At 46.8% G+C, this 18,884-nt stretch overlaps 1 protein-coding gene across 1 annotated transcript; it reads right to left on the reverse strand.

Moving 5' to 3' along the window:
* Positions 1-103: 103 nt before the first annotated feature.
* dmgdh (dimethylglycine dehydrogenase) lies at positions 104-18,152 on the reverse strand. The gene is made up of 16 exons (XM_067258292.1): positions 17,943-18,152; positions 17,304-17,472; positions 16,072-16,170; positions 15,619-15,783; positions 14,974-15,178; positions 8,974-9,222; positions 8,015-8,213; positions 7,520-7,689; positions 6,922-7,075; positions 4,910-5,075; positions 3,795-3,925; positions 2,514-2,731; positions 2,088-2,245; positions 1,523-1,582; positions 1,250-1,384; positions 104-1,052 (listed from the first exon to the last, which is right to left on the reverse strand). The coding sequence occupies exons 1-16, from the start codon at positions 18,062-18,064 to the stop codon at positions 840-842; spliced, it is 2,613 nt and encodes an 870-aa protein (XP_067114393.1). The 5' UTR covers positions 18,065-18,152; the 3' UTR covers positions 104-839.
* Positions 18,153-18,884: the final 732 nt, after the last annotated feature.

The following is an 18,884-nucleotide window of genomic DNA, read 5'->3' on the forward strand; positions in this document are numbered from 1 at the left end:
AGATGACTGCAAGTCACATGACTTTGCTTCCGCTTTTCATTTGGGCAACCTAGTTCGCACCCTAGAGTAGACTAAAGATGAAAAACATACACGTACACATAAACAAATAGCATTGCCTTTAATTAAACAAAGTTTCAAATGTACATACATTTACAAAAATGAGTGTAAAATATTTAAATATTTACACAAATATATTGATCTTAATTGTTCCCGGAATACCGTACCGGTAGTCACTATTTTCATTGTTTATTTCTTAGACAAAATTGCAAAACCAATGCATAAAACAGCAAATTTACGAGTACAATTATGCAAATTATTATTTCAGATCATTTCTCTATATGTAGCAATTTAAAAAGCATTTATTGTGTTTTATTTTCAATAATCGACATTGAATTGAACATTTCTTAAAAACTTTCACAGTAGATAAGATTAATACTTAATACTTACTAGTTTTCTTAGGTACATATTGAGGGTTGGTTGGATTACAGTCTACACACAGCTCATTATAGCATGAATTTAAAAAAGCAACTTTACACAAACTTAGGCTTGCTAAAGCAACTTCCTCTAAACCTGGTGACAGAAAAAAAGTATGTTTCACAGTCCAAAAATGACACCCTTTTTCAACAATACAGTCCACTACTCCCTCACAGCAGGCAGCGTTAGTGCACCATAGTTCTACTGTGGGACGTCAAATCAAATTTCCCTTTCGTGTTTGTTTTCTTAAACGATCGTTCACAAGGCTTCCAGTCCGCAGTGAGGAGGTGATGGCTGGTTCTTCTGGAAGTCGGTCTAGCAGACCCTGCAGTCGGCAGGCTGGTTCTGGGTGGCTGTGCCCAGACTCACGCCCTGCCCTTGGCCTTCTTCAGCAGACGAGTCCTGGTGGGTTCTGTGAGGACCAGGGGCTCCTGGATCACCATGGCTGGGTACTTCCTCCCCATCAGCTCCACCTCCACCTTCTGACCCACGGAGCACAGCTCCACAGGCAGGTAGGCGAACGCCAGGCTCTGCTGGGAGGTGTAGCTGTAGGCCCCGGACGTTGTGTTGCCCACCACCTGGCACACACACACACACACACACACAGATGCGCACACAGACGCACATTCACACCCACACACGCAAAAGCAATCAGACATGACGGGTATGCGTACATCCGACATGTTAGAGAGCCATCTAAATCACTCACCCTCCCCCACAACACTTTCACCCGAGAGCAACAACCTTTACACCACCTGGAAGTCTCAGTTCTCACCTTTCCATTGAGCCAGATGGTCTCGTTGCCCTCGGGGTCGACATCATCCGTATCCATGGAGATGTATGACAGCTTCCTCCTCAGGCCCTTGGCCTTGACTTCCTGCAGGGCTGCCTTGCCTATGAAGTCTGCAGGCTGGGGGGGCGTGACCACAACATGTCATTTTGGCGACAGAGAGGATGACCCATACCTTTGTCTCAACATGCCAGTATCAGTTCAGTTCAGTTTATTCATCCCTTAGGCAGTTGGGCAGTGACACAGATCAGTGGGTACCTTGTTCAACTTGATGAAATAGTCCAAGCCAGCCTCCAGCGGATTGGTATCACAGTTCATCTAAGATGAGATAAACATTTACATTTAGTCCTTTAGCAGACGCTCTTTTCCGACTTACAGTAAGTACAGGGACATTCCCCCCGAGACAAGTAGGGGGAAGTGCCTTGCCCAAGGACACAACGTCATTTGGCACGGCCGGAAATCGACCTGGCAACCTTCAGAGTACTAGCCCGATTCCCTAACCGCTCAGCCACCTGACTCTCATGTCAGTTTAAGGACCAGTGTGTGTGTGTGTGTGTGTGTCTGTGTGCTTGTGTGTGTGTTTCTGTTTCAGTGTGTGTGTGTGAGAGTGTGTGTGTTTCTGTTTCAGAGTGTGTGTGTGTTTGCGTGTGCTTGTGTGTGTGTTTCTGTTTCAGTGTGTGTGTGTGTGTTTCTGTTTCAGAGTGTGTGTGTGTGTGTTTCTGTTTCAGTGTGTGTGTGTGAGAGTGTGTCTGTTTCTGTTTCAGAGTGTGTGTGTTTCAGTGTGTGTTTGTGTGTGTGTGTGTGTGTGTGTGTGTGTGTGTACCTCAGCTCCCCAGCCTCTGAAGCCCTTCTCCAGCCTGAGAGAGGACATGGCGTAGGTGCCAAAGTTATCGATGCCCTCCTCCTGTCCGGCAGCCATGATGGCCTCGTACACAGCTGCCATGTTCTTCTGGTCAATGTACAGCTCCCAGCCCAGCTCCCCTACACACACACACACACAAACACACAATGTCAGCCAGTTTTGTGGATTTGTGTCTCAATGAATGTGTGTTATTTGTGTGTGTAGAGTAGCTAACATGCATGAAAACAAATTCTGTGTGGGTCTGTGTTAACAGTGCCTATGTGTATGTGTTAACAGTACTTGTCTTGGTGAGTGTCTGTGTCTGGTTTAACAGTACCTGTTTGTCTGGTTTAACAGTACCTGTGTGTGTCTGGTTTAATAGTACCTGTTTGTCTGGTTTAACAGTACCTGTGTAGGAGATCCTGATGGCTCGTAGAGGAACACCAGCCAGCTGGATGGGTTTGCAGTGGAGGAACTTGAATCCTGCGTCACTAAGGTCCTCCTCCGTGAGCTTCTGTAGAACCTTCCGGGAGTTTGGCCCAGCGACACCCAGCACCCCCATGTCCTCGGTCACGTTACTAATGTCCACGTCATAGACGCCATCTGCTGCCTCTCGCTCTATCCACCTGCACAGACGGATCAGGTGTGATCGCCACGGACAGGACTGTCACAAACGCATCTCTGCTCGTCCCCCTCCACTGCACTTCTCTCTCTTGTCCCTCGTCCTCTCTCTCTCCTATATCCTGTCTCCTCTCTCTGTCTTCTCTCCTTAATGTCTTCTCTCTCTCTCTCTCTCTCTCTCTCTCTCTCTCTCTCTCTCTCTCTCTCTCTCTCTCTCTCTCTCTCTCTATGTCTCTTTCTATCATCTATCTATCTATCTCTCTCTCTCACTCTCTCTTCTCTCTCTCTCTCTCTCTCTCTCTCTCTCTCTCTCTCTCTCTCTCTCTCTCTCTGTCTGTGTCCCTCTCTCCTACATTCACTCCATGAAATCAAACTCATCTAGGTGGGATTTCCAGGTAGGAGAGTGACACAGACTCTAGGCATGCCTGCAGGCATGATGGGATTTGACAGATGGTCAGGCGAGAGTGGGCTTCACATTTTGCAACCCTCTACCTTGCAGCTGCTTTTCGCTACCACTAGAGGGCGATACATGACATTGGAAAGCAGTGTCTCAGACGGTCTGAAAAAGAGTTGGGTGCAGAGGAGGAATTAGACGTTTTTACTGTGCTGCTTCCCTACAGGAGCAGACAGAGAGGCTGTAACTTTCCCAGCTGCAGAGAGGGGTTGGGTTTCTGGAATATAAACCTCTATTGTGTCAGTATTGGCTGACTGTCAGAATTGTATTACAGTGTATGGGACAGCATGGGACTACTGTACACCTGGGGGGCCTGGGTGTGGGGGCCTGGGTGTGGGGGCCTGGGTGTGGGGGCCTGGGTGTGGGGGCCTGGGTGGGGTCATGTAACCCATTGGTGTGTGGGTTTATCAGTAAATCATTTGAATGTATGTATTAACGGCCATGCCTTTACATGGGTGTTTCCCTCATTCCTTCGTGTGTGTGTGTATGTGTGTATTTGTATGTGTGTGTATGTATGTGAGTGTGTATGTATGTGTGTATTTGTGTGTATTTGTATGTGTGCGTATGTATGTATGTGTGTATGTATGCATGTGTGTGTGTGTGTGTGTGTTTACCGGAGGTCGTGCAGCTCCGAGCCTGACCCAGTGATGAGGAAGTATTCCCCAGGTGCCAGCTGGGTGATGGTGACCTCAGCGTAGACCCTACCCGTGGGGGTCAGCATGTGACTGATGTTAGTCAGGCCCACCTGACCACACACCACCGCACAGGGGACAAAGGAGAGTGGGGGGGAGGCATGAGAGGGAGGAAGTGAAATGTTGGTCTAGTAACAGTGCATAGGTACATGGGTACTCCGAAGCTACAGTTGGTGTTAGTGAGGGGTCCAAGTGAGGGGTCTAAGTGAGGGGTCTAAGTGAGGGGTCTAAGTGAGGGGTCTAAATGAGGGGTCTAAGTGAGGGGTCTAAGTGAGGGGTCTAAGTGAGGGGTCTAAGTGAGGGGTCTAAGTGAGGGGTCTAAGTGAGGGGTCTAAATGAGGGGTCTAAGTGAGGGGTCTAAGTGAGGGGTCTAAGTGAGGGGTCTAAGTGAGGGGTCTGCAGTGAGGGGTCTAAGTGAGGGGTCTAAGTGAGGGGTCTAAGTGAGGGGTCTAAGTGAGGGTTCTAAGTGAGGGTTCTGCAGTGAGGGGTCTAAGTGAGGGGTCTAAGTGAGGGGTCTAAGTGAGGGGTCTAAGTGAGGGGTCTAAGTGAGGGTTCTAAGTGAGGGTTCTGCAGTGAGGGGTCTAAGTGAGGGGTCTAAGTGAGGGGTCTAAGTGAGGGGTCTAAGTGAGGGGTCTAAGTGAGGGGTCTAAATGAGGGGTCTAAGTGAGGGGTCTAAGTGAGGGGTCTAAGTGAGGGGTCTAAGTGAGGGGTCTAAGTGAGGGGTCTAAGTGAGGGGTCTGCAGTGAGGGGTCTAAGTGAGGGGTCTAAGTGAGGGGTCTAAGTGAGGGGTCTAAGTGAGGGTTCTAAGTGAGGGTTCTGCAGTGAGGGGTCTAAGTGAGGGGTCTAAGTGAGGGGTCTAAGTGAGGGGTCTAAGTGAGGGGTCTAAGTGAGGGTTCTAAGTGAGGGTTCTGCAGTGAGGGGTCTAAGTGAGGGGTCTAAGTGAGGGGTCTAAGTGAGGGGTCTAAGTGAGGGTTCTGCAGTGAGGGGTCTAAGTGAGGGGTCTAAGTGAGGGTTCTGCAGTGAGGGATCGGCAGTACCTTGGGCATGGTGTTGGCAAAGAGGCGGTCTAGGAGCTTGTGTGAGTCCTTGCCCTTCACAATGAACTTGCCGAACGGCGTCAAGTCGATGACTCCCACCTTCTCCATCACCAGCTTACACTCCCTTCCCACAGGGCAGAACCAGTTGGTGCGTCTAAAACTGGGCCTAGGGCCAAGCAGAAGATGAGGTGGTTATTCACGTTCTGTTCCTGAGTTGAATATCATAAATATGATATGATTGAATATGATAATAATCTCACTCAATTTTACTGTTATATTAATGAAAAAAAAAATCAAAAGCGACAAAAAACATGACAGAATCAAGTTAAGGATTCTGTCTTTGAATCTTTTTGCCCAGGCTTGTAACTACATGATATATAAAACCTCCCATGACAAATGAATGGGAACAAAATGGATGGAACAGTTACATAACCAGAGCCTCATAATGTATGCCTCTGTACAGAGCCGTTAACAGCTTTACATTCGGAAAATTGCATTTCCACACACCAATTAATGAAACCGGTGAAACCAAAGTACTTAAATCCCACAGCCAAAAGCCAAGTCATTACTTGGTGGTTGGCCAACTGCATCTTAAACCTGAGTTTATTGTCCAAACACTTCATAGTGGCGTCAAACGGCCCCATGCTGAGGACTGCCATCGGTCCGTCGTTACGAGGACAGGATGGTACAGTCATGCTCCCTGGATCTTGGCTTTGGGGGACGAATCATTTTCTCTAAATGGTTCTTTTGTGTCTGCTCAAGGCAACACGTAAATAACCAGCTGTGAGCTCATCGTCTTGGGGCTGGAAGAGGTATTAACTGGGACGGAGTGCGCGAGTGTGTGTGTGCGCGCGCATGCTCCTGAGCAAGGGGAAATGTGGCCTTCCCTCCATCCAAAAGAGAAAGAACACAGAGTTCTCGAACGTTAGAACACGTGCAGGAACAGAAGTGCAGGATGAAACCACATGACCACAATGCTACTATCTGCAGGACGTTTTATCCGCAGTCTATGTGCGTGTTTGTGTGTGTGTGTGTGGGAAGGGGGTTGCATCTGCGTGTATGTGCTAGACATGTGTGAAAATTCTCTGGTGTCTTCACATGTAAAAACAGGATATGGAAATTGGAAATGGAAACAGGACCCACACACAAAGGAGACAGTGACTTGGCCAGCTGCAGCTCTGAATGTTCTATGTTCTGAAGTCACGCTATTCTGTTTCGCTGAACTCTAGCTGAACTACAGTATGCCGCCCTGCCAGCCAGGAACCCCCCTCAGTGGCACCCTGGTCAGGTGGGTGCGATGCGATTGCAGCGCCTCACGTATTGAGGTAAATTTCACACACCAGTTGGCTTGCTTACGCACACATTTCACACTTTCCCTACCGTCTCTAACAACCACCAGCCTGGGATAATCCAAACGCGTCTCAACGGCTAGTCTCTCCACTCCTAATGCTAGCTGGCACGGCAGACAGAATATCATTGATACTGCATGTTCCTCCCAGAAGGGATTGTTCATGGTATTTGGCTGCCAGAATGTCTTCCTCGATTCAGTGTGTTGGAGATTATTACAGTGTAAATGCTAGGAGATGCTACGTGGTAGGAAGTGCTACATGCTAGATTGATGCGATTAGCCAGAAGATGCTACATGCTAAGATATGCTATGAGCTAGGAGATGCTGCATGCTAAGATATGCTATGAACTAGGAGATACTACATGCTAACAGACGCTATGAGCTAGGAGATGCTGCATGTTAAGATATGCTATGAACTAGGAGATACTACATGTTAAGAGACGCTATGAGCTAGGAGATGCTACATGCTAAGATATGCTATGAGCTAGTAAATACTACATGCTAAGATATGCTATGAGCTAGGAGATACTACATGCTAAGATATGCTATGAGCTAGTAAATACTACATGCTAAGATATTCTATGAGCTAGGAGATACTACATGCTAAGAGACGCTATGAGCTAGGAGATGCTACATGCTGGAAGGCTAGCTGCGGGTGTTCTACTTGTATCCGGTGTCATCTCCAGGTTTGTAAAACCAGTGAGGCTGCTCCCAGCCAGCGTGGAAGCCCATGGAGGCCTTTCCCTTCATCAGCTCATACACCCCACTGGTCCTGCTGGTGGGCCGCCCAGCAAACCTCTCCTCCTTAGGATAGCCGACTGGTGGAAGAGGGGGAGGGGAGGATGGGTTGGAGAAAGAGAGGGGGGCGAGGGAGAGAGCGGGAGGGGAAGGGTTGGAGAGAGAAAGAGGGGGCGAAGAGAGAGAGTGGGAGGGGAAGGGTTGGAGAGAGAAAGAGGGGGCGAAGAGAGAGAGCGGGAGGGGAAGGGTTGGAGAGAGAGCGGGGGGAGGAGGGGGGAAAGAGAGATCGAGAGAGAGTGAGAGGATGGGTTGGAGAAAGAGGGGGGCAAGAGACAGAGAGCAAGGTAGAGAAAGAGTAGCAGAGAGAAAGAGAGAGAGGGATTGTGGGGCGAGAGAGATGAGAGGGAAGGGAGTGAGAGAAAACAACGTAAGGGAATGTTGACGATACGGAAGCGATCAGACCGTGGCTGTTCCTACATTTGGCTGTACGGTACGTGGCTGTAGCGGCCTATCCATCCACTCACCTACGTTGTTGAAGCCATAGGACTCCCTGGCCTTGTCACACATGTAAGGTACAGTGGTCCACTTCCCGTAGCGGTTGGGGTCACATTCGATGAGGTCGTAGGGCGGCTCTCCAGTACGGATCCAGTCACTCAGGAACTTGCCAATGCCCCCAGCATGGATGACTCCATACCTGGAATATCAGGGACAACAAAAACGAAAAACAAAGTGAAGCAACTCCCAACTCACATCATCCAGAAGGAGAGCAATGTCAAGACACCCACACAGTTCACAGTGCCCCGATAATGTCCAACAAACACCAACGAACACCAAACGTTCTCCTGTTGGCTGTTGGGTTTAGAATGTTCGGAAAGATAACTGTCATTTTCACACTGCCTCAACAAATGCCACATCACACCAAACCAACACACCCAAACGAGTGATGGCTGTTTGTTGGGCAGTGGACTGGCCTTCACACGCTTCCATGCTCGCACACTGACACGCTCTCTGCTACGCACCCGAAGCCGATGGCGGTCCAGTAGTTACGTGCTCCCTGGTGTGGACCCACCATGGGCAGCAGATCAGGGGTGTACGTGATTGGCCCAGACACGATGTTGATGATGTCAGCTTCCTTCAGCACAGGAACCATCTCCATGGCCATCTCCACGTGGTCCATGATTCTGTCCAGATCCGACTCAAACAGCTCCTTGCCGAAACCTGGAACACACACACACACACACACCACACACACACCACACACACACACACACCACACACACACCACACACACACACACACACACACACCACACACACACCACACACACACACACACCACACACACACACACCACACACACACCACACACACACACACACACACACACAGAGGGAGATGCGTGCAGCGATGAGTAAGACAGAGAGACAGACGTACACATTGAAAAAAGAGAGTGTAATGTCACACTGCAAAAACTCTCCCTCCAACTGAGTGTTATAATCTTGTTTTAATCTATCTGGACTTGTTTGTATAAATATCTTATCTAGTGACTTAATTAGAGTAAACAACACATTATTTTAAGAAATCTCATCGAGTGAAACTGTCTTACTGCACTAACAAACCGATATACATCTTTTAACCCTTGTGTTATCTTCGGGTCATTCTGACGCTTCAGTCATTGTGACCCCCCCACGTGCTGCGACAACTTTACCTCATACAAAAACAAATAAAAATCATTTTCTTTTAACCGTTGGGCTGTCTCACACCCCCAACGGCGCGAAGGTTAAAAGAAAATGCTTTTTATTTGTTTTTGTATGAGGTAAAGTTGTCGCAGCACAACGATGGGTCGTTGTGACACCAAGGCAGCACAAGGGTTAAGCATAGCCAAGCTCATAACTAATATGTTGGCTGTTTAAATCCAATAGGGGCCTTTTTCCGCCGCGTAGACGAAGCGATGGCCAGGTAGACCGAGTGATCCAGACCTGGAGGAACTCCGTCCGTGACCCAGGAGTCCTGCAGCACCATCTTCTCCTCCCTCTCGTACGGCCCAAACAGCAGGCCGTCCCTCTCCTGCCGCAGGTAGTACGAGCCCTCCAGGTCCCTGATCACCGGAAGCTCTGACTTCAGGGCCTTCACCTCGGGCACCGTCGCCGTCACCACGTACTGGTGATGGACGGGGATGGTGGGGTGGTCGAAGCCAATCAGCTGGCCAACCTCCCGGGCCCAGAAACCTGTCGGCCAATAAGATAACACTGATTAATTATGTGCAAGGTTTTTAGCGCATTATAGTGACAGAGAGAGAGAGAGAGAGAGAGAGAGAGAGAGAGAGAGAGAGAGAGAGAGAGAGAGAGAGAGAGAGAGTGAGAAAAGAAAAGAAAAGAAAAAAGAGAGAAATAGAGGTATATAGAGAGAGCATTGTGGTAAGATGCTAGGTATATATGCAGTACACAGCAATTAGTGCACTATTTCAGTCTCCACCACAAGGACAGGATAACACGGACAACAACAGAGTCTTTCACAATTTAAAAAACACACACACTTTACCAATTCACTCATCTTAGCACGTGCAGAATCAGGATCTATAGGATTAAGAAAAGCTGTCTGAGAGGTTGTGTCTATGCAAGAATGTACCAAGCAGATGTTTGACTGTATTCATTCAGTTGCCAATGCAGGAAAATGACCGTCTGCCTCAAGCTCCCTACTTTAGAGAACACTATGTACAGAGTACAGTACATCTGTGTGGCCCAGCAATAGCATTCAGATTAAAAGTAACAGGGTAAAGCATCAAATCACTTTGGACCCACGATTCTATAGCACAGTCTCTGCATTTCACTTCTGATTCACTTTGCCCGATGAACGTGAAGTCACACTCGTTCTGTCATCCGTGTTTGGCTCTCTCGGAGCATCTTGACAGAACCATCTAGTCAGCAGATGAGCTCCACATATGGAACCCGCTCGCCAGATGATCTGATTGACTTAGGTTTAGACTCCCATCACCCTTAGCTGGGTGATGGGAGTCAGGTGGCTAAGCGGTTAGGGAATCGGGCTAGTTATAAGAAGGTTGCCGGTTCGATTCCCCGCCGTGCGAAATGATGTTGTGTCCTTGGGCAAGGCACTTCACCATACTTGCCTCGGGGGGAATGTCCCTGTACTTACTGTAAGTCGCTCTGGATAAGAGCGTCTGATAAATGACTAAAAATGTAAAAATGATGGAGTTGGGTAACTCACACACAGAACCTGGCCCAACCTTGTGTCCTTTCAACAACTCAATATCGAGCAGCCCAGGCCCGTCTGGGCTGAGTTTGGAACAAGAACCACCGCAAACATAAACACTCACTAGCTAGGTTTTGTATTCTTTAACCGCTCACCATGAAGCCAAATATCTTCTAAAAAGACACGGCCGTCAAAAGCCTTTGGGGTGAAAAATAAGCCTTTTTTTTATGTCAGAGAGGGACATGTGTGTTCGGACCCTCTCTGGAAGAGAGCCCGCTATCACTAAAGCTTTCTGTCCACACAGTGACTGGTCACAGCCTGTCACAACCAGTTGGGAAAAGGCCACATGCAGACCCAGTTGTCGACTTCTATTGACAACTACTTACTGCCAAAGTTCCAAACAGGTCTTTTGACAGTTGACCCTCGACAACTGTACACAGCATTGGATTGGTTTCAACAAGACTGTCCCTGTTCTTGTTTTCATTCTCTAGGTTACACCCCTCTAAAGTACCCAGGCAAGGCAATTACTGAAGGTTACAAACCTTAAAAAAAAAACATTATGGAAAACTCTCTGTTTACAGTTAGACCATGGAGCTGTTCTCTCCTGTGTAGATCTTGTGTACTTCAGCTCTGAAACCTTCTCCTAACGTTTGCTTAGCATTCCCACCAGCGGCAATGCTACACGCTACGCAGGAGAGACGGGTGTATTTTGGTTAACAAACATGGTTTCTTACACGTTGTGTTCGGGTTCCATGTTCCATGTTCTCTGTGCAGTCCCCTGAGGCTTCTGGGTAAAGGTGGCCCTGACCTCGAGGACACAGTCTGGGCCGGAGAAGGTGGTTAAGCGGCACATGTTTACCAGAGCCCAAAGGCACACAAGGTTGATTCACTGGCTCGGTCAGGAATAGCCACCCATGAATAGGCTCTGTCATCCAGCTAAAATGGAGCTCCATTTGAAGCGGACCGTGCCCTCCTTTACAAACCCCCTCCTCCCTCTCTCCAGCTCGCATGTGTTCAGAGATAACACGAGGAGGTAGGTACTCTCTGAAGGCCAATGTGTTTTTGCTCTCTGTGTGAAACACTGCTTTGTCTATTTTGTCATATTTTTTGGGGGGTCACTTTTAGTGAGATGGCCTTCTAATGCAGCTCTCGAGGTAGAAGATTAGCACGTAGAAATTGAAAGAGCACGACTTGCTTTGTCCTGTGTTTCAAGAGATTCTCCGTGACCTGCGAAGGTTCAAGAGATATGCTCTTCTGCGTCTTCACAGGTCATACTGGTGAAACGGACTGAAGCATGATGACGACTCAGACACCAATTCTGAGAACTCATCCTGGAATCTGGTTGGTCGAGGTGCCCAAAACAGGGTTCAAGGGCTTGCTGTCGTGTTTTGAACACTTAAGAGAAACTCAAGATGACTCGAGAAAGGAAAGAGGAACAGTTTAAGGTGGAAACTATGGAAGTGGGATCAATAAAGAGAGATGAAAGTAGACAAGCAATGAAGGGGACGCCAGACTTGAGAAAAAGACAGAAAAGAGGAGAAAAATATGAAAGGAAGAGACATGTGAGTAGGAGGGGAGGAAAAGAGGAGGGGACGAGGGAAGGAAGGAAGGAGGAGACGAGGGAAGGAAGAGAGGAAGGGACGAGGGAAGGAAGGAAGGAGGAGACGAGGGAAGGAAGAGAGGAAGGGACGAGGGAAGGAAGGGAAAGCAGGACTGGGTTGAATGTGGGAGTGAAGGGAGGGACAGAGAGGGAGATTGGTGTCTCTCAGGAATGCTTCACCAGAACCTCAGGATCTGCTTTCACATGAGAGTTATTTCTGCCGTGTAAGTCACACACAGGCACACATATGCACATACACACATTCTCAGCAACCCACCAACTTATTAAAAAAAGGGTAGAGCAGGGGTTTGGTTGTCCAAACTAGAGGCCTAAGAGGGAGAGGAAGAAGAGGCTGGTCTTCATGGATATGCACAATAATTGTTTTTTTTGTTATTTTGTATTATCCGGATGGAGCATGACATAAATAACTGATACCAACCGAAACTAGCGGTGGTTTGATGACATAAGCATCGTCAACTGTGGGTGTGAGGCAGGCAGACCTTTTCAACAGTCAAGAGATTCCAGATCCTGCTTTTATGCTCTTAGCGTGCTTACTTGTCTGGTTCCATCTTCATTTCTCATTCTCATCATTGTTATCCTATTTGAGAACATTCCCACACATGCAAACAATGCTCTCAAAATGGAGTTCCAACCACAATCTAAGAGAGACAGCAGTTTTAGAACAAGAGGTGCGAAAGGGGAGGCACAGCTACTGTGAGTGTGACCACAAGACTCAAAAAAACAAAAAACAAAAAAACAACTGAATTGCCAGACACTGTGAACATGACAATGTGTCCATGTGAGACAAAGGTACTATTTTGTATTACATTTTAATAAAACATGTCTGTCTAATAACAGTCTATTATAACTCTTCCTCCACCACCAAATCAACTTACATAAAACTGTGAATTCGTAAGGCACAGAACCAACAGAAACACACACTTGCACACAACCACACAGTCTACACACAAACTCAAACACACAGACGCACGCAAACAAAATCATACCTCGATGCACAACCAATGACAATGCATACAGAATTCAGCCTACAGCATTTTGCTGTTCAAAACAGAGTCAAACTGTCATTCCGCAACAGTGAGGCAGTGTGGTTGTGTAACTTAACCTGTTCTTGCAATGTACCCTGACAATGTAACTGAATCCAGCCATGACTCTATGTTTCTCTGCAACTTTCTCTTTTCTTCCAAAAAACATACAGACTATGTAGCAAAGGCTGTGTGCCTCATGCAATGCATTGCCTGAAACTCTAGAGACTCCAGCATAGCAATGACTTCACCGTGGCATCCTGTCTCATCTGAAGGAAATACCACTGCAGAAGCAGGGCCAAGCTCTACAAATCCTCAATAAGATGCGAGGCATTCAGCACCTGCTAACGATCAATCTCTTCTTCTGCTAGCGTGGATGCTAAATATTTTTTTGTCTAATGTTTCGGACAGCTTTTGAACCACTCTTAGTGTGTAAGAATGGAGAGTGGTTTTAATACAGAGAGCACCTCAACAGCAAATTCATGAAGTTGGAGTACACATCACAGTTTGCAGAGAACAGTAGTGGAAACCATAAGCCTGCCTCAAAGTATTTCCTCCAGAAAGAAAAGAAAAAACCCTTAAAAGTCTGTAGAAGAGGTGTGCTCAAGCTGCCTACTTGTGATTGGATAAAATCTGAACCGTTGGCCTGTTTGGATTGGCTGATGGGCAAACTGAGGGCAAGAGGCCAGAACAGGCCCACAATATTAATGACTTTAGCAAGGCCAGAGCAAATGTACAGCTTGAAGTCCCTCAGGAACTCATAAAACACAGAGAGAGAGGCTGAGCAGCCAGCTGCAAAATGGGTCAGTTATGCAAGTGAGTATGATAGTAGAAACAGTCCCCTACATATTACATTAAGGGACAGTACAGTTTTCATGGGTGTGCTAAAATAGTTTTAGCCCTACTTCGTTGCCAAGTTGGCTAATAATATTCGTGTGATGCCTTTTTGTTTGTTCATCACCCTCACATTGCAGGATGGCCATCCGGTTATGACTCCTTAAAACTGTTTTAATAAAAATGTAACATTCAGCCTTCTTTGGCAGGGGTCCTCTTTGACCGACCCCTCCAGTCCTAGAATGGGATGTGGACAGTCAAAGTGTTATCTATACTAAAACCAACTGCTACAGGAAGATTTCACTGCATATTAAACTCTGAGGGCCTAAAAGAAAGAATAGGGGGGGGTGAATTCCTGAACTTTGCTAGATCAACAGGCACAGAAGTGAAAATGCAGTTGTGTTTGCCAACAAAATCCTCACAGAACTGGTATGACCCGGTTCAGAATACGTAAACCTGCTCCAACACTGTCCTGTTCGGCCAAAGGTCCCTAATAGATGACATACCCACAACAAGCCTGCTCAGACAGGCCTGAGACAGACACAAGACGCCCTCTTAAACTGTTTCATCAGCAGTGACCTTGACCGCACGAAGCCTCGGTAACAAATAACAGCATTCCCGCTGTCGTGTAGGGCGACAGGAAATGTTGCAAAATGGTGAAGTGAGGAAGAATTAGAGGGTAGAGGTGCCTCCTTGATAAGACAGCAAACTATCTGACTTACACTGAAACTGGGACCTTCCCAGACCCAATTGTAAAAAAACTGTAACTTGAGCTTTAGTTATTGGGCCAGCATTTTTGGTCGACAGACAAAATGTTTCTCAATGTGCTTTCTGTGCATTTTCCACCAGAATCTGTGATTAGATCAACATTTGTAGAGAGGGGCGTAATCCTCCAAGATCATCTGCTAAAATGTGGCACCTCGTGTTTCTTTCTCACACACTTTTTTTTTGTGTTGCTTGTGCAAAAGAGCACATGTGTTTAAACATGCCAGAGGCAGAGGTTTGTTCTCAAATGTGGGTAGTACAGATTGTTTCAATAACTTGAATTTACATATAATTATGTACATTAAAAGTGTTGGTGAGGTACACAGATTAGCATTTTTCAAAAGTATTTGGAAATATTCAAGTTCCAAAGTAGTAGTATTATTCAAGTAGTGTTCAAAAGTATTTCGAAAGTATTCAGTGTTTCCATGTATACTGAAACCTAAGCCCTTTGTCACATGCGTCAAAGGGTCTACGAAGCCCGAGTGGGTGAGAGTGCTGACGTTTTTCCAGGCTCCTGATACACCGACCTGTGGCGTTCACGATGCGGTTGGCGCGGATGGTCCCGTGAGGAGTCTGGACGTCCCACCTGCCGTCGGAGGTCGGCGTGAGGCCGGACACCGGCGCCGGGTTGTAGATCTGGGCGCCGTACATCCGCGCCCCCGCGGCCAGCGCCATGGTCAGGGAGTAGGGGTCGATGTGGCCGTCGCCCGGGTTATACAGACCCCCTATCACCTGGGAGGAAAACAAACTGTCAAAAAAATGTCAGGAGGATTTACATTACATTTAGTCATTTAGCAGACGCTCTTATCCAGAGCGACTTACAGTAAGTACAGGGACATTCCCCCCCGAGGCAAGTAGGGTGAAGTGCCTTGCCCAAGGACACAACATCATTTGGCACAGCCTGGAATCAAACCAGCAACCTTCTGATTAATAGCCCGATTCACTAACCGCTCAGCCATCTGACCCCCATTTACCCGGTTGATAAAACCGACAAGTCGTTGAGCTATTACTTAAGCTTATTCCCACAAGCAATCTTCCCTGCGCGATAACAAAAAAAGTCACTCGCTTTTTTCATCACCCTAATAACAAAGAACTCCTGGACCGAATTTGGACCTTTAACATTTACGGCATGAACAGAGATCAGTGACTTCCAGTGCTGGGTGTGTCCAGACCTTGTCCATGTTGAGCAGAGGGAAGAGCTCCTTGATCCTTTCGGGCTCGATGAGGGACTGGGGCGTCGGGTGCCAGTGTGCTCGGCTCATCTGGTACCTCAGCTCGTCCACCCTGACTGGGGTGGAGGCGATCCGAATGCTCCCTGGCTGGTGGAAACCCACAGCCTACGGGTGCAGAGACAGACGTTATAACAGTGATAAGACATTTGACTTTTCCAACAACTCAGAGACGCTTTACAGAGTGTACACACAAGGGCTGCGTTTCCCAGATTCGTCCTTGAAGCCAAAAGGCAAGTGTGTGTGTGTGTGTACATGTGTTGTACATGTCTGTACACACACGCGCGCGCACACACACACCATGCAGAACTACGAGGGTACTTGACATGCTGCCATCAGCTCAGATCAGAATACATGATGATATGTGTGTTATGATGCTGGCGATGTTCATTGTACCTGTCCAGTCTCAGCCTCCAGGCTCTCATACAGCTTGATGCTGTAGTAATGAACCTTCTTCAGATTGATCCCAGGGTGGTAGTATGTGGTCAATCCAGCCTGGAAAACAGACGGTGTTGCAATGGGTGATTTCGTTTTATGTCAAAAATAGCCAATGGTTTCAGATAGTGTCGTTATACACATCAAGATTAACATCTTCCCTGCATCACAAAGTTGCAGTAATCTAGATATCACCATCTGTCTCACACAAAACAGTCTCTCATAACAGATGATAATAACATAACAGTATTGGTCATTGACTTTTATCTCAGGGGTAACATGGTCCTCCACACACATTATTGACTTCCATGTCAAGGGTACTCTATAACCAGGTCAGAGAGCTAACTTTTTAACACCTGTGTCAGTGTGCCTAGATTCAAACCTAGACAGTACTGCAGTGAGGGCGGTTGGATACGACTCAGTCCTGTTGACCTCTGACATTTTGGTGTGCATCGGAGGAATGTGTTGACTGTGCTAGATACAGCTAGCACTACTACCAGGAAAAGGTGCTCTGAGAGGTGAGCTGGAGGGGAGGTACGGGAGGTCAGGATCAGAAAAACAAGTAGGTCAGGTCCACAGCTGCAACATTGATACCAAGTCAGTTCTTTGACAGCTGTCTCTGACGACTCTGGGAGGCTACTGTTACATGACAGGCAGCCTCAGTCAGATCTACTAAGTCCTGTGTCTCTGTCTAAGTGTAGGAGAAGATCTCCCTTGTCCTACACCCTGAGGGACAACCCCACAGTTTGGTTCTGTGTCTGTTATCACTCTGTCTAAGTGTAGGAGAAGATCTCCCTTGTCCTACACCCTGAGGGACAACCCCACAGTTTGGTTCTGTGTCTGTTATCACTCTGTCTAAGTGTAGGAGAAGATCTCCCTTGTCCTACACCCTGAGGGACAACCCCACAGTTTGGTTCTGTGTCTGTTATCACTCTGTCTAAGTGTAGGAGAAGATCTCCCTTGTCCTACACCCTGAGGGACAACCCCACAGTTTGGTTCTGTGTCTGTTATCACTCTGTCTAAGTGTAGGAGAAGATCTCCCTTGTCCTACACCCTGAGGGACAACCCCACAGTTTGGTTCTGTGTCTGTTATCATGTGGCCAGACATTATTTCGTCTGTATTTTTTTTAATTTTTTTTAAGTAATGCCCAAGAGATACTGTCCAGCGAGTGCTTGGTTGCTTGGTAACCTACGGCGTGCCAGGTGGAGCCTGCTGTCAGGTCAGACTTCTCCAGAAGGACCACGTCCTTCATGCCACCTTTGGCCAGGTGGTAGGCCAAACTGACTCCCACACAGCCTCCGCCAATGATGACTGTGTCGGCTGTGTCCTTCCATCTCTTCCCCAGGACTGTGCTCCCCTCTCTGGGTAGTGGGAGAGAAGTGTTGATTCATTGATCGACAGATTGATCTGTTGTTTTAGCTGAAGTTCAGGGATTCGGGTGGACAAAGTTAACATTAAGAAGCATTGACTGCATGAATCAGACTATGAACACGTTCATGACATCATATTGCCCCATGGAACATTAACTAACAACAGGCTTATGATGTACAAGCATTCTGTTGTTTATTTGCCACTTAATGTGAACACTAAAGTAGAAGCACAGAGAAGTACAGTACAGTGATCACGTGATCTGCGGGTAAATCATGCTGACATGCAAATGTCATTTATCAATTGCTAGATTGAGAACAGTGAATGTAGTAAACGTAGTTATAATCGTTTTGGCCTGTTTGGTGAGGACTCCAGTAGCGTGTTTGTATTGATATAACGACAAAACAGTGTCTTAGTTGTAATGTCGGGGAACCCATTTTTGCTCAGAAAAGTTTGTGTTTACCCTTCCTCTGCACGTCTCCGTGTAGAGCAGCATATGGTCCTCAGATGCACTCGCGCTCTTCCTCGACAGGCTGTCAAATCTCTCCGCAAGTGAGTTTTAATAGCGTAAAATATTCTCGACATTTTCGAACTAGTCAAACAACTAGTTATTCCACTTTAGCGCATTCCAAGACCACCTCTCGCTTAAGCCCACGGCAACGTATAATCTAGTTTAGTCTATTTTCAAATAGGCCTACGCAATTTTGCATAAACACACCTATAGAGAACGCCCACTGCAGGAACCCAGTCAATTTTAACGCACTGAAACTGTACCCAGATTCTCGCTGGATCCTCCCCGTACGAAAGTTATTTACTTTACACCGTGCTTCTCCAGATGTCACCTATAAATCATTTTCGGGAAAAAAACTGCATAATTTTTTTTAAGAAAATGCTGAAATAAATGTAGTACTATGATCCCATTGAATTGGGTTATAAGATGAAAATGAACTTACTATTTAATTCGTTACATGTAGGCTACCGCTTGCATAACACCGTTATGTCAACATCATGGGCTAAAGCAGGTTGATATTATTCATTAACCCAGAAGTGAGACCTCTGACAAACGAACGTTTGTGTGTATTTGGAATGATACTGATATCATTAAGATATCTGAAGTAGCAGACTTAATAAAATAATTAGGCATATTTGATTTTCCTAAATGAATTTTTCAATAAGGCCATGTAGCTTATCCACTTGATTTGTATGAGTCACTGCTGTTGTCTACATCACATGTAGCCTATGCAGGGTTTATCTCGTAGTCCTTGGTCAGTTAGGGCTTGGTTCCAGTTTAACCTGGATAGGACTGGTCTTATTCAGCAGAAACAGAGGTGGCTATTAAGAGCTTTCAAAATGTCAGACGGAGTAGAGATGTTAAGAGTGATTGTGTCTGTAATAAGGACCAAGA

Source organism: Osmerus mordax, chromosome 20 (genome assembly GCF_038355195.1).
Source record: "Osmerus mordax isolate fOsmMor3 chromosome 20, fOsmMor3.pri, whole genome shotgun sequence".
NCBI lineage: Eukaryota > Metazoa > Chordata > Actinopteri > Osmeriformes > Osmeridae > Osmerus > Osmerus mordax.